The sequence below is a fragment of the Pelophylax lessonae genome (assembly GCF_965119305.1).
Source record: "Pelophylax lessonae genome assembly, chromosome: 11".
NCBI classification, from domain to species: Eukaryota; Metazoa; Chordata; class Amphibia; order Anura; family Ranidae; genus Pelophylax; species Pelophylax lessonae.
In genome coordinates, this window is record NC_138778.1 from 143,553,498 (window position 1) to 143,568,006 (window position 14,509).

Sequence of the window (14,509 nt, forward strand, 5' to 3'; positions counted from 1 at the left end):
AATGCCGAAGTTTACAGTGCTAGTTAATGAGCCGGTGATTGGTTGCTAGGCGGTCCTAGCAACCAATCGCCTTCTCATTATCTAGCAGAGTTAACTTCAGCATTTCCCGGCGCTGTGTATGCAGGGCTCATGAGTCTCTCTCCCATTCACTGCTATACAGTTTCTTTCTCCTCCTCTGTGCTCCTGTGTCAGCGAGCGGCGGAGGCAGTCCGGCGGCCGGCCCCGGGTGTCACCCTGGTGCTCGCTGACACCCCCCTGATGTGTGGCACCCGGGGCGGACCGCCCCCCCGCCCCCCCTATTGGTACGCCACTGGACTAGTTAAATGATTGGTTGTCCTTATTGATAGGTGAATGAGTAGGAGAACCATAAACCCCCTACTCATTCACATAGGCAGGAGAGGTGGTATCTGGGGGGCCCCCTTATTATTAAAGGGAACTTCCAGATTCCGATAAGCACCCCACCCACATACCCCAACAACCACCGGGCCAGGGTTGTGAGGATGAGGTCCTTGTCCTTATCAACATGGCGTCAAGGTGCTTTGCCAAGGGAGACCAAGGTACAAAACCCCCCCCCCCCCCCAAAAAAAAAATGGCAACTAAATGTCATTTGCCAGGAAGTTTAACTTTTTTTTCCTTTGTAAATATCAGTGCTGCTGAAGCACTTTCTATACATCTCTCTGCACCCCTGTTTTTAAAAGAAATGTAATGTTTACATATTTAGAAAAATCACTGCTCTTGGCTGAATGCATTTTTTAAATACATTTTTATGCATTTTGTATTCATTGATATATGTTCCCCCTAGTGCCCCATGCTATTTTTAACACCCCCCACTTGACAGATTCAGCTGTCCTTGATTTTAGTAGAGTTCAGTTTCGGCATCCAAATTTTTTTTTGGTTTGCTGAAACTTGCTTTAACTGAACTCAGAGCAGTTGGGCTTATTCCTAATCAATCAATGTCTGTCTTGACACATTACATGGTGAAAGCAAAAAACAAGAGAAGGGCGCACTGACCTAGTGCAATATCATAAAATATTTATTGACAAATTTTTAAAAACAACATACAATCTACTCACAAGAGTACGATATGTACAAGCAAAAAAGAGAGTTCCTTCAGCTCTGAAGCCCATGGCTCTGAGGAAGAGGGTTCTCCCTCAAAATGTGTTAGCCCTATGAACACCTTCAAGTTTGCCCTATGGACAGAGCCATGGCTCTGAGGAAGAGGGTTCTCCATCGAAACGTGATAGCCCTATGGACACCTTCAAGTTTGCCCTATGGACAGAGCCATGGCTCTGAGGAAGAGGGTTCTCCATCGAAACGTGTTAGCCCTATGGACACCTTCAAGTTTGCCCTATGGACAGAGCCATGGCTCTGAGGAAGAGGGTTCTCCATCGAAACGTGTTAGCCCTATTGACACCTTCAAGTTTGCCCTATGGACAGAGCCATGGCTCTGAGGAAGAGGGTTCTCCCTCGAAATGCGTTAGCCCTATGAACACCTTCAAGTTTGCCCTATGGACAGAGCCATGGCTCTGAGGAAGAGGGTTCTCCATCGAAACGTGTTAGCCCTATGGACACCTTCAAGTTTGCCCTATGGACAGAGCCATGGCTCTGAGGAAGAGGGTTCTCCATCGAAACGTGTTAGCCCTATGGACACCTTCAAGTTTGCCCTATGGACAGAGCCATGGCTCTGAGGAAGAGGGTTCTCCATCGAAAAGTGTTAGCCCTATGGACACCTTCAAGTTTGCCCTATGGACAGAGCCATGGCTCTGAGGAAGAGGGTTCTCCCTCGAAATGTGTTAGCCCTATGAACACCTTCAAGTTTGCCCTATGGACAGAGCCATGGCTCTGAGGAAGAGGGTTCTCCATCAAAACGTGTTAGCCCTATGGACACCTTCAAGTTTGCCCTATGGACAGAGCCATGGTTCTGATGAAGAAGGTTCTCCCTCGAAACGTGTTAGCCCTATGGATACCTTCAAGTTTGCCTGTCACTATTAAGCATCACGGTCCCGTGGTCTCTGGACAGCTGAAGGAACTTTTTTTTTTTGCTTGTACATATCGTACTCTTGTGAGTTGATTGTATGTTTTTTTTTAATTTGTCAATAAATATTTTATGGTAATGCACTAGGTCGGTGCGCCCTTCTCTTTTTTTTTGCTTTCAGTTTGTATGGATACCCATCATCCTGAGAGGGCAGCAAGACTTTGGATGCCAACGTTATAGTCAATGCCTTTTTGGCCTACATGCACCCTTTGAGCGTAGGGGACATCTACTTGACATTACATGGTGATTGGGTTGATGTGACTGGATTACCTGTGTGGCTATGCTGGTTATTGGGGAATGTTCTCAACACTCATTACAACTAAAGAAAACTGTGAAATGTCTTCAACATTACAGAACAATCCAAGTCAATGTGAATTTACTAGCTACAGGCAAATGTCTTCAGTAAGCTTGCAGACAAAATGTAAACCTTTACACAAATTCTAGCTCTTCCACCTTTTTCCAAAATTAAATAAATGTTTTGCTGCAGTTGGGCTGCAAGTTAACTGATTATGATCCCATAAAATGTCTGCTTTTTGTACTGTTACTACAGGCATACAGAGCTCGTGACATGGTTCAAGGTGAGATTTCCCGTTATCTGGCAGAGAAGGATTTGCTGAGAAAGCAGGTCATGGATCTTACTGAATGTAACTCAGAATTCAAGCAACAAATACAAAGTTTGGAAGCACATCTGCAGTCCCATATGGTTAGTTATGTCAGCATTAGAATAATATACTGGAAACAACATGTTTTGTGTGTATAAGGATCATATACTTATATGACTATGGGTGTATAAAAAATATAAATCTTTATTGAAAACATTTATTATTATATAAAAAAAACCTTGAAATTACAAAAGCGTAAAATATGAGTTCTAGTTACAAAGACTTAATATGTTAGGTCAATTATCACACATTGCGACAAGCAAAGGACAGTGACACAAGTTCATCACATCCAAATAAGGAGAACCCGACACGTTTCGACCTCTATTGTAAGGTCTTCCTCAGGGGGTGTGTGATGTCCTATGTGTGATACGTCGCTAACAACCAGAAACCATTTCCATGGCTAAGAGGATCCTCCCAAAGGAGAAAGGTTTCTCCCATATTCCCACGAAGGGCAGGCATGGCGCACACGGGCTTACAAGGAACCACACTAGTGATCAACTGATATTGTTTTTTTAATGCTGATAACGATATTTTGGTTATCGGATATCGGTATCGGCCGATATTGGCCGATATTTTCAGACATTATAAAAAATTTTTTTTTTTTTTTTACATGTACTGTTTTGGAGGGATCTGGGGGTCTAAAAGACCCCAAACCCCTCCTCTGCACTTAAAAGCATTCAGAACGCCAAGTTTGGTTGTTTTGAATGATGTTATTTTTTTTAATTTGGCGCCAAGTACCCGTAAGTGATTTCATGACATCACTTCCGGGTTTTTTTACATGGAGACCCGATCAGAGCCGAATGCAGCTTTTATTGGGTCTTCTCTTCGGAGGCCGTGGAGGTAGGATGCTTGGGTCTCCCGGTGGGACGGGAGACCTGGGCGAGCCGTGGAAGGCGGTGGGAGGGGGGAGAAGTCGCCTCCCGCTCCTTTTAATGACAGCCAAGCAGCTTCTCAGCCTCATCGGTTGTCATTACAAGACATTTATCAGCAATATCGGTAACCTCAGGGGCCGATTCCGATATATTGGGGAAAGTGCATATCAGCCCTCGATATATCGGTGTTGGCGATAATCAGTCGATCCCTGTGGGCATCTGTCTATATTTCAAAGATACAGATAGCATCAAGCAGAATTCCAGAGATATTATGGTAGGGTGGGAGTGTGGGGAGCGTGTCCTCTTCGACCAGCGTTTCAAGGGACGAATATTAAAATATCAAACAGCCAGCACCAGTGTGCATCATGTAGTGAATAGTAGGACAACATACTGCTCTTCAATTTGGCTGGTCCTTGGTTAAATTATGTTTGCTTTTCCATATCTCTCTAATGAGTGAGATGTTTATACCAGAATTCCAGGTTCATAATGTACATATAACAGATAATTTGGGAATCTAGCTTTAGGAAAAGCAACTCTTGGTCATTTTCCCTCTGCCTGTGTCAAAATTATTTTTCTGAGGGTTAATATTTGGTACTCTAGTTTCTGAGATTATTTGGAATAATACGGTTCTACTGGCCAACTTGTTATGGCCTGTTGGAATGAGTTAAAGAATAGGCTAAATAGGATGTCATCTACATTCAGAGTGAATTGGTGCCCTAGTGAATTAAAGTAAATATGCTCTATGCTTATTGAAAAGAAAATGGGAACACAAATATTTTTGGTGAACGATATAATATATATATACTGTATATCTCGTGTGAGCTATGAGTCTAAAACTTCTCTTAATAGTGTCATATTTTAGTAACCTATGGAAGTAAACAGCTGCCAGCACTCTAACACACTCCCATACATATGTGTACCTATAGTATTCACAATATCAGTGCAGCGCTATTCCCCTTCTATATCATGAATCAAATCAAAGCAAAAAGTCCTGAAAGTACAATAATCCATAAAAAAAAAAAGAAACAATTGTCTTTCTTCCTCCCTTGTTTATTTCCCAGTATAGTTGTGCTCTCACCTCATTTGTTTGACCCTGCTATCAAGTATGATCAAAAATCACTTTATATTATGTGCATCTTCCAATATCCAATATGAATTCTGTGTAAGATCAAATATCCTGTACTCTCCAATTGGTTCCTCCTCATCCTCAAAGTGCTGCTCAGTTTGACATGCAGAAAAATAAAAAATATGATATGGTGCCTTATCCTTTGTACGTGCTACTCACATAAATAAAATACATCGTTCTCGAACACATAACTTCTCCTCCATATGTTTTCCCGTCCTTTCCCACTCAGCCACATGCAAAAGCCAGAAAAGTTGCAATAGTGCTTTATCCAATCTTTATTTAAAACTCATATTTTACCTTTTTATATATATATGCCTCTCAAACCGTACCAAAACTGCCATTATATGTTGTTACTCTGGCTGTGTATAACATCATATACGTACAACATATGTACAATATATACATATATATATATATATATATATACATATATACAGTGCCTTGCGAAAGTATTCGGCCCCCTTGAACTTTGCGACCTTTTGCCACATTTCAGGCTTCAAACATAAAGATATAAAACTGTAATTTTTTGTGAAGAATCAACAACAAGTGGGACACAATCATGAAGTGGAACTAAATTTATTGGATATTTCAAAACTTTGTTAACAAATAAAAAACTGAAAAATTGCAAAATTATTCAGCCCCTTTACTTTCAGTGCAGCAAACTCTCTCCAGAAGTTCAGTGAGGATCTCTGAATGATCCAATGTTGACCTAAATGACTAATGATGATAAATAGAATCCACCTGTGTGTAATCAAGTCTCCGTATAAATGCACCTGCACTGTGATAGTCTCAGAGGTACGTTTAAAGCGCAGAGAGCATCATGAAGAACAAGGAACACACCAGGCAGGTCCGAGATACTGTTGTGGAGAAGTTTAAAGCCGGATTTGGATACAAAAAGACTTCCCAAGCTTTAAACATCCCAAGGAGCACTGTGCAAGAGATAATATTGAAATGGAAGGAGTATCAGACCACTGCAAATCTACGAAGACCTGGCCGTCCCTCTAAACTTTCAGCTCATACAAGGAGAAGACTGATCAGAGATGCAGCCAAGAGGCCCATGATCACTCTGGATGAACTGCAGAGATCTACTACACAAATAAACATAGCCAGGTGTTAGAATGGCTAAGTCAAAGTCCAGACCTGAATCCAATCGAGAATCTGTGGAAAAAACTGAAAACTGCTGTTCACAAACGCTCTCCATCCAACCTCACTGAGCTCGAGCTGTTTTGCAAGGAGGAATGGGCAAAAATTTCAGTCCCTCGATGTGCAAAACTGATAGAGACATACCCCAGGCGGCTTACAGCTGTAATCGCAGCAAAAGGTGGCGCTACAAAGTATTAACTTAAGGGGGCTGAATAATTTTGCACGCCCAATTTTTCAGTTTTTTATTTGTTAAAAAAGTTTGAAATATCCAATAAATTTCATTCCACTTCATGATTGTGTCCCACTTGTTGTTGATTCTTCACAAAAAATTACAGTTTTATATCTTTATGTTTGAAGCCTGAAATGTGGCAAAAGGTTGCAAAGTTCAAGGGGGACGAATACTTTCGCAAGGCACTGTATATATATAAATATATATGTGTACAGTGTATGTATGTATCTGTGTAGCACCCTCCTAGCTAGTCTGCTAGGAAAAAAATCGTTTTTGGCCCAAATGTAGCAAAGGGAACAGTGATCGATTGTGTTGGTCTGTTCAGGGTTTCCTGATCTGAGATTTTGATTGTTTCCCCCTGCTTCTGAAAGTTTCCAGAGCATGGGGCTGGGAGGTTCAAATTATGAGTTGAATATAAAACATGCCCCAGCCATTACCTGAAAGGAGGCATCCAGAAGGTGACTGGGGAGGTGATAAAGGTACAGGAGGCCTGGTCAGTTTGTTTTTTTTCATCAAGGAAGGGTTCCAGATTCTCATAATATAAATTCTGCAGCTTTTCTTGTAACATTTCTTCTCTTGGACAGATGGGAAAAGAGCACACACAATCTAGACACCAGAGGCTAGTGCGGATGGATGCTATTTGTCCCTCAGAAGATGGGGACAAAGGATCTTCTTTCAGCATGTCTGAGGTTTGTTATAGCAATTTTATATGTTATTTCAATTTATTGTTGTAAGAACCAATGTTTTATTTAGGCTATTTAACCCTTAAATGTATAAATATATTTATTTACAAAATTGTCTGGAAGTTTTCAGCATGCCTTTTTTTGTGTGGTATATGTCTTATATAAATGTAGTTTAAGTTTATGCAGTTTGTTGCACTAAGGCCCCAAATTATGGATCTTGAAGCCTGGGCTCCAGCCATCCTTCAAGGCCAATTGCAAAAATGCATACTTTGGAACTGTAGCAGTTCTACCATATATTGAGAGGAGTTCCCAAACAGCTGCCTGGGATCAAGTATGCTCCTGCTTACAACAGTCTCTGTTTCTACATAATTTTAGGGAATTTGTCCTTTAAAGCCCCTCTCAATATAACCTACAGTACATGCTTACCTTTCTACCGACTCCAGAGATCTTTACTACCCATCACTACATAGTCTTTGCACAATAAAAGTCATAAGAGAGATGTATGCAGTACAGATTTCACTTTGGCAATCAGCACAATATCATGACCTAGACTCACTCAAAATCATGTGAAACCAGCATTCACATTTAGATATACCGATATGAGCAGAGGCGTAACTAGAACCTTCAGGGCCCTGATGCAAGAAACCATGAAGGGCCCCCCAGACCCCTGGCCGGGGCCCTTACCTTCAAGCCCAGGGCTCTTCCCACTAATCCTGGGGCTCTTTACACTCATTGCATGGCCTTTTATTACGGTCCCGCAGCAGGATTCTTTCACAGGTTCTACAGTGGGCCCCCTTCCTGCAATCTTGTGGGCCCCCTTCCTGCAATCTTGTGGGCCCCCTTCCTGCAATCTTGGGGCCTCCCCAGAGTGGTGCAATGCCAGGGTCCGGTCGCAAGTGTGACCTTTGCGATCCTGGAAGTTCCACCACTGGTTTGCTCATGGGCCCCCTGGAGCATGGGGCCCGGTAGCGATTGCAACCCCTGCAACCCCTGTAGTTACGCCCCTGGATATGAGGCTACAGTACAAAAAAGAAAAAACCCATACCCTAGTGTCCTACAAGGCATCAATGCTACTTCCTACAGTTGGATAGGGGGAGCTACTTCACTAAATACTAATATACTATTCCCACACCAAAAATGGATATTAACTGGCCACTACCATCTGCATACAAAAATCACCTTTATTGTAGAAAAATAAAATCCACATATAAAACATATATCACAAGACATCATCAAATCTAATTCCAGCTAGCCTGCTCCTATTGAATTGCTCATGTATTGCTCATCGCCACCTGTACTATCTAAATATATACATCTCATATTGTGCTACATGGCCATCCATCATACAGATTTTCTGCAGTCCCATAGAGGGTGAGGGTTGCAACTAGTGATCGACCGATATCGTTTTAATGACGATACCGATATTTTGGTCATCGGATAGTGGTATTGGTATTGGCCTATATTGGCTGATATTTTCGGACATTTAAAAAAAAATAATTTTTTATTTTTCACAGGTATTCTGGTGGAGGGATCGGGGGGTTTAAAATACCCCAAACCCCTCCTCTGCACTTAAAAGCATTCAAAATGCCAAGTTTGGCTGCTTTGAATGCTAGCATTTTTTTTAATTTGCCGCCGAGTACATGGAAGTGATGTCATGACATCACTTCCGGGTTTTTTACATGGAGACCCGATCACAGTCGAATGCAGCTTTGATCGGGTCTTCTCTTCGGCGGCCGTGCAGGTAGGATGTCCGGGTCTCCCGGTGGGACTGGACCCAGGGGGGGGGGGGCGGCACTCAATATACAGTCCTCTAAATACGCAAGAGGTTCCTGGTCCAGAGGAGGTCAGTTATATAAAGCATAGTCCTTTGTCCTTATGGATAGACTCTCCCTCTCAGGAACATGTATTAAATATACTTCACAACCAACATTGATGCATGATTCCTATATATGTATACAATGTTCAGTAAATTGTGTTTCACACAGACACGGCTGCTATGTCACAGTCCCATGCCTTAGTCTTCACCCCCCTTAGATAGGAGGACAATGGTCCATAAATATTTATCATTCGGTATTTCTCCCATTTGGCAGTCATTAGTGTAGACAGAGTCTCTCTAAAGATATATAGTAGTTATCAGATAGTTGTCATCGGTGGTAGATTGCATTAACCGGATTTCATCACCATCATCCACAATTTCATATTTTATGAAATTATTATCCAGGCAGCTGGATAAGAGATAAGCCTGATCCGTTTTACCGGACACCCCGGCTTCTTCAGAGGCTTTTATACATGAACAGGTGTATTTCCTCTCATTTATCTGGGCAGTGTCCTCTAAAATGGCCAAAAACAGCGCTATTGCGCATGCGTGGTGAGTGGTGACGTCACGGCGTGATGCACGTCGGCGTCCGCCATCTTAGTATACGGTAAATAGAGGAAATGCAGGAAAATAGAGAGAGAGTTGTCAGTGGGGTTGAATCATCATGTCTCCCCACTAGATGTCACTAGATGCATCCTCAATGCTTATATTTCATGTTCTGACTCCTTATTCAATTACTCTGCACTTCCTCTGTCCACTAAGAAGTTGCACAGCCCAGACAAACCACAGGAAGTTCACTAGCAGATAAAGAGCCATACATCCACCAAAATACAACAAAATTAATATTCCTAACCTGTGTGTGTTTCTGTGAGGCTACAGTACAGAAGTGTCTAGGCACCCTTACAAGTACAGGAGTGTCCTTACAAACATGATAAATCTTTCAGGTTATTGCTTCAACAGAACTAAAAATTCTAGATACTGTAGTTCCTAAAATGTAACAAATAACTAATTAATATGCTGTGCTAATTAAACCCTTAGAGTAGAACTATAGGCAAAACTGTTTTTTTTTTTTTTCATTTTGGATAGAGAAAGGGAGGGTTGTAAGTAACCCCTGTCAATTTTTTTTTTACACCATCTGTGTCCCATTGCGGAAATCTCCCTTCACTTCCTGTCCCATAGCCAAACAGGAAGTGAGAGGAAATCCCTGCAAATTAAAGGAATGCCTTGGGGCCCCCAGGTCACCAGAACTAGTGTTTCCATTGGAAAATTTCCCTTCTATTACTTTTCTGGCGACAACTTGAAAAGTGGAATTTTCTTTTACTTTCACTTTCAATGATAACGGTACAATAATACTATATACTGCGCCAACCCTAAAAATACAGCAGCCAGCAACAACAAATGACAATTTGTAAAGACAATGGAAAAGCAAAAATTTGCAGCGCTGTTAGATTGTGTTTCAAAGTGCAATGGTGCTAATGCATATTAATATATGCTAACCAAAAAATAAAGTGCATAAACTATGTGCAAAATCACGTAATTACAGTGCTGAAATGTGCAACTTATAAAGTATCTAAATACTTCAATACATAAAGTGCAAAATTGCATAAGAACCACAAAATGACTGCAGTACTAGGCAATAAAGTGCAAAATTAGATATGGACCACAAAATCATAAAAACTTATATATATAAAAGTGCATAAGTGATAAAGTGGCTGATGCTGTTAATGTGAAATGCTCATCATAGCATCAAGTCCACAAATTCCGCCATAGATGTGCAAAGGTGCTGATAAGTCTTCTATTGTGAATTCAGGTGCTTGACCACCACCAACAGGACAACTGTAATGAAGGCTTACCAGATGTAGTGGACCCAATAAAGTATACACCTTTTGGGTCATTCAGGCTTCTAAGAGATAGATGGGCTTTATACCAGTAATATATCCAAAAATCAATGGCTCAATCCTTCAACGTCATCCACTAATATGGAATATTATAGCCACTAGCAGTAAGAGCAGTAAGAAATCCTCTTCCGGACGCTCAAAAAATAAAAAGCTCACATAGTGTGTATCTTTTTAAAACATTTAATAGTAAAAAAGAAGAAACACACTTACACAGACCTGATGGTATAGCGCTTGTACAAGTAGATAAAAGACGGCATTAGCAGTAGACCCGACGCGTTTAGTCTAAGTAGACATCATCTGGGGTGATGTGATAATGGTAAACAGGACAAATAGAGAGTGGGGATCTCTTTAACACAGAAAGTAATAAAAATTGACAGGGGTTCTAATCTCTTCCACACTATCCAAAACTTAAAAAAAGCCTTGCCTTTAGCAGCCAATAATAATCTTTTTTTGTTTGGGTTGAACGAACAAAAAGTTTACCCAATACTGTCATCCACTCATTTGTGGATAGGGAAATCCTTCCCAATGAGGTTTTGTGTTCTGAGGAGGCATCCCTGCCATCAGAACACACCAATCACTGCTGCCAGCTATAGCCAGTCACATTGTTGCCAACATTTAAAATGATTTTTCAGGGACACTTTGGAGCACAGCCATCAATTACCACAACCACTTCCCTGAAGCTCCGCCCACTCTGCATAATTAATCTTGCCTACTTATCAGATTATGGAGTCTACTCCAATATAGAGAGAATTACAGGAAATTAAAACGGGAATTTTAAACTTAAGGCCACAATAGCAGAGTTGGAACAAGTTTCCAATTCAGCTGCCCTACTTCTGCGTAACATTTACGGGCAGCCCGATTAACAGCCGCTTCCAGGGATAATATAAATAACCTGGGACAAGCTCCTATTTGCAGGGACTGTCCCACGAAAAAAGGAACAGTTGGCAAGTATGCAGTCACTGCCACACAACCACTGAATGATTGGAAAAAAACAGACAGACTGGTTGTACAGAAGTTGATCAGTGGATTGACTTCTGTACAACCAGCCTACCCATACAATGTTGATCCATGTATGGCCAGCTTTAGCTTTATTAATAGAATAACCGCTAAGTAAGGACTTTATTTGGGACCTAAAAACTCTAACGTCCTCTTGTCATCATTTTAGTCCTGGCAGGAGTTAAGCTGTCAAGCCAGCAGTGATCTTGGTGAAAGTATCTCTTGCCACTCTTTCCATGATGATTATCTACTTGGCCTATCTAAGAGGTAAGTGGTAAACTAAAAGTAATATACAGTAGATTACATAAAATACTTTCTGATCAACGCTATACTCAATGCAAATGCTAAGGTATTCAGCTAACGCCAATGCCTGTTCTATATGGTACTTACATCTTCTTACCATTTTGCTAGCCATGCTATGCTGTGCACTAAATCTATTACCCTTGCCAGCATGCTAAATGAGACACTGGGAACTTTCAAATTTGCATGTAAAGTCATATAAAGTAAAACTTCAAATAATTGCTCTGGCTATGCGGCTCTCACACGGCAATGCCTCCCTCCCTGCTTTGCTAGCTCAAAGTAAAAGAAATATGGAAAGAAGTGCCAGACCAAAACCACATAAAAGCCTCCAAGATATATTTAATTAATCATAAAAAAAATCTTAAAAAACAGCAAACATATTTCGGGGTCGACACCACTCCCCTTCATCAGGGATCAACAGGGATAATGCAACTTGACATCAGTTGCTGAGCAGCAATGAAGACAAACAAAGTCTTAACCACTTTACAACATTCAAGATTACCAACATCCATGCTTCCAATAGTATCAGCACCAAGTCTGCCCACAGCCCTGCCACAGAAACCAGCACCAGGTCCATCTGCAATCATGCTACAAGAACCATCAGCAGCCTGTCATGGAAACCAGGAGCAGAGTCAACGATAGTCAACCCCAACCTTGAGCAGAGCCACCAGCCCACCAACCTTAACAGCATCACTGTAACCATCCAGTATCTATACTAGAATGTCTTCACGATCAGATCATCTGTACTTATCTCCACATCAAATACCTTCTGGCTATCAATTCATAATTTGTAAGAAAAGGTATCAACATATCAAAATACAAAGAGACTCTCTGTATTTCAGTAAAGATTACCTGGTCTCTGGGCCTACAGGAGTTATTTCTTGCTCTGGCATACAGTTGCCACCCTGCTGCTAAAACTGTTGTTTTAGTGTATGACAGTAAATACTTTTTTACCAGCAGCCACTCTATTGACAGCAATCTGCATCTTACCATTGTTCCAACGGTTTTACCTGACCCCAGCCCTAGATTCAGGAAAGTACTGGGCTGAGGATAAGGAGGCATTTACTAATATAATACTATGAGTTGGTGGCCTTGGATAGAGATGTTTCACCATCCAGACATCGATTGTAGCAGCACCCTCAGTCAGTGACATATGGTAGGCATTGTATGCTCCCTTTGAGACCCGTGATCCTACCAGAGGAAAGTCATTTAGCATTGACATATTTTCTGGCTCTAAGATGTTATGTGTCTGAATGCCAAGACCTGCAAAGGAAACCGATGCTGGAAGATGTGAAAAAGGTTGTTGTTTTTGTTTAGTCAGGTTTTCCAGGCTGGGTATTTGATTTCTCCCACCTGTTTCTGGAAGAAACTTCCAGAATATATGGCAGGGATAGTCCAATTGCCAGCAGTAATATGTATCATGCTCTTGCCAATCCCTTGAAGGAGGCATCCAGAAGGTGGCTGGGGAGGTGATAAATGTTTGGGAGGCTTTTCCAGAGTGTTATTTCTTCTAGAAGGAGGGGTTCAGTTCTCCAGAGGCTGCTGGCCTTAGAAGAGAGCTGCTAAGACAAGAGATTGCAGTCTGGGCAGAGATTGCAGTCTGGTCCTCAGCAGAAGCTGGTCTGTGTTGATTGTTAACAGATTCTTGCTGGAGAGCACTGTGCTGAAGTCCTGGTCTGGACTTGGATCTTTCACCTCCCTCAATGAAGATCTACCTGTGGATGCTGGATTGCAGACAGCTCCTGGGACATTGTCAGTAAGATCTGATTTTGTACTGTAGTGTTTATTCCTGCTCCTTTAAGGATTTTCTGCTTAGACGTTTGTCCTACCATTGATTGGTTTTATCATTTGGAGTATCTGGTGACCATAGATCCTGTTCAACTTCTTCAGCAAAAAAATTCAAAAACAACATCTTTTAGAATTAGCCTGTATTCTCGGTGTGCGTGGTATTGTGCATGTGAATGTCAGCCTCTGTACTATTGTTGGACACTTGGGTACATTCCAAGAGGCCCCTCTGGGGGTAAGTGCTACAAACAAAAACAAAATATGCTTGAATGGGAGTGAATAATTAAGGTAAATACATCTTTATCTTATTTACTAAGCTAAAGCTAGCATTTACAGTTCATATTTTGTTAATAAATCAATCATTTTTTATTTGTTTCTAAAACTTGGATGGCTTTAAATATGCAATTTACTGATCTTCAAAAACAGACAACTAGCCCTACCTAAAAGAAATGGTCTTTTCAATGATTTTTAGCTGTTTTCTGGAAGAAGTCAGTTTTATTTAACTACTGCTTTGAACATGCATTGATGTTTTAGAACTGTTGGTTTTATGTATACATTGGCTACTCTTGCGCCGTAACACTTCCTTATCACGCTATCGCCGAAAGATGACTACAGCGCGGCTTTGCTGTTCCAGGAGGGCGTCCATGGACATCGTCGAATCACGCCGTTCATGCGCTTTGTTGTTACCATCTCTTCTGCCTGATGTTACAGAGTTCTAATGATGCTCGGTTTATGTTCTAGTAGATGAGCAAGTCAAAAAGCAAACAAGGAACATAGGCCTGGTTTCAGGGCCTGGATATATACCCAGGACCTCTGCAGTGTCTGGCAGAAACTGTTCTTGTTGAGCCACCTGGAATGCTGGACAGTTTCCTGGACAATTCCTTAAATTATTCTGCCTTCAACTTTGTTTGTCTTGAACCTTGAACCCTTTGCTCCTCCCATAAAGTTCCTATTAAAGCCATGG

General features: G+C 41.4%; 1 protein-coding gene across 1 annotated transcript in view; it reads left to right on the top strand.

Annotated features, from left to right (window-relative positions):
* The window catches only part of CARD14 (caspase recruitment domain family member 14), a 122,378-nt gene that overhangs the window by 64,568 nt on the left and 43,301 nt on the right, over positions 1-14,509 (top strand). The window contains exons 7-9 of the mRNA XM_082271736.1: positions 2,586-2,738; positions 6,652-6,756; positions 11,630-11,727. Coding sequence (XP_082127862.1) covers positions 2,586-2,738; positions 6,652-6,756; positions 11,630-11,727 — 356 coding nt within the window. The remainder of the gene's footprint in view (positions 1-2,585; positions 2,739-6,651; positions 6,757-11,629; positions 11,728-14,509) is intronic.